Source organism: Lycium barbarum, chromosome 1 (assembly GCF_019175385.1).
Source record: "Lycium barbarum isolate Lr01 chromosome 1, ASM1917538v2, whole genome shotgun sequence".
Classification (NCBI taxonomy): Eukaryota; Viridiplantae; Streptophyta; class Magnoliopsida; order Solanales; family Solanaceae; genus Lycium; species Lycium barbarum.
In genome coordinates this window covers 75,537,137-75,538,688 of record NC_083337.1, presented here as the reverse complement: position 1 = coordinate 75,538,688, position 1,552 = coordinate 75,537,137, and the positions used below count along the sequence as shown (strand labels likewise).

The 1,552-nt window shown below is 43.2% G+C and overlaps 1 protein-coding gene across 1 annotated transcript; it reads right to left on the bottom strand.

Annotated features, from left to right (window-relative positions):
- Window positions 1-424: 424 nt before the first annotated feature.
- On the bottom strand, window positions 425-1,036 carry LOC132612345 (uncharacterized). The gene has a single exon (XM_060326632.1). The coding sequence runs from the start codon at window positions 1,034-1,036 to the stop codon at window positions 425-427; it is 612 nt and encodes a 203-aa protein (XP_060182615.1).
- Window positions 1,037-1,552: the final 516 nt, after the last annotated feature.

Sequence of the window (1,552 nt, the reverse complement as noted above, 5' to 3'; positions counted from 1 at the left end):
CTATTCAAATTTGCCCCATTATCCGTTATGATGGATTCGGGTATGAAGAATTGGCATATAATGTTGTTTTATACAAAGTCGGCTACTACTTTCTTCGTTACTGACTTATGTGATGTTACCTCCATCCATTAAGTGATGTAGTCAATGGTGAATAAAATGAAATGATGCCCATTTGAAGCGGCAGGTTTTATGGGTCCAATGATGTCCATATCCCATGCCACAAAGGGCCATGATGAACTCATAGCATTGAGCTCTCTCGGCGGGAGCTTGATCAAATCGCCATGAATTTGACATTAATGGCACTTCTGCACAAACTTGCAGCCATCGCGCTCCATTATCATCCAGTAATATCCTGCCCGAAGGATTTTCTTGGTTAGCACAAATCCATTCTTATTAGGCCCATAAGTCCCAGCATGCACTTCTTTCAAGACTTTCGTGGCTTCAATGGCGTCCACACATCAGAATAAACCCAAATCCGGTGTCCTTTTGCACAGTACAAACCCAAATCCGGTGCCCTTTTGTATAGTACTTCCTTGTTTAGGAAGAAATCATTGGCCATCCTTCTAATGGTTTTCTTTTGCCCAGTTGTGATGCCTTCGTGATATTCCCACTTCTCCAGATACATCTTAATGCCATCGTACCATGGTTTACCATCCGGCTCTCCTTCCACGTGGGAATAGTAGGCATGCTCTTCTTTCAAGCTTATCTCTGGTGGGTCAATATGAATGCTTTCGAGGTACCGGATCATTGATGCTATCATGGCCAATGCATCGGCAAACTCTATCTGAGCTCTTGGGATATACCGGTACTCAATCTTTTTGAACTTCTTACACAACCTCCGTGCCAAGTTCACATATGGCAAGATTTTTTCATTCTTAGTGGCCCATTCGCCCTGCACTTGATGGATCAGAAAGTTGGAGTCTCTTATGACCAGTAATTCATTGATGTTCATCTCTAGTGCCATCCTGAGGCCTAGGATGCAGGCCTCGTACTCAGCTATGTTATTGGTATAGCAGAATTTAAGCTTTACAGCCATTGGGTAGTGTTGCCCCGTTTCTGATATCAGAATCGCTCTAATTTCGGAACCCTTGTAGTTGACCGCCCCGTCAAAGAACAATCTCCATCCTGTGTAGGGCTCCACTTCTTCTTCTTCTATGGCTAATACCCTTTCGTCGGGGAAAAGAGTTCAAAAGGGTTCAAGATCCTCATCCACTAGACTTTCAGTTAATAGATCGGCCAGAGCTTGTCTTTAATAGCTTTTTGTGCTATGTACACAATGTCGAATTCACTTAGTAGGATTTGCAATTTGGCCAATTTCTCGATGGGCATGGGCTGACGGAAGATATGCCTCAATGGATCTATCTTGGATATGAGGTGGGTAGTATATGATGACAAGTAATGCCTCAATTTCTGGGCCACCCATGTTAAGGCGCAACAAGTCTTTTCCACCACTGTATATCTTGCTTCACAGGTAGTGAATTTCTTACTTAGGTAGTAGATAGCATGCTCGTTTTTCCATGTTTCGTCTTGTTTTCCTAACACGCACCCAAAG

Bases quoted from the DNA above. Each gene is read 5' to 3' on its own strand.
- LOC132612345 (XM_060326632.1), bottom strand. From the start codon at position 1,036: ATGGCTGTAAAGCTTAAATTCTGCTATACCAATAACATAGCTGAGTAC.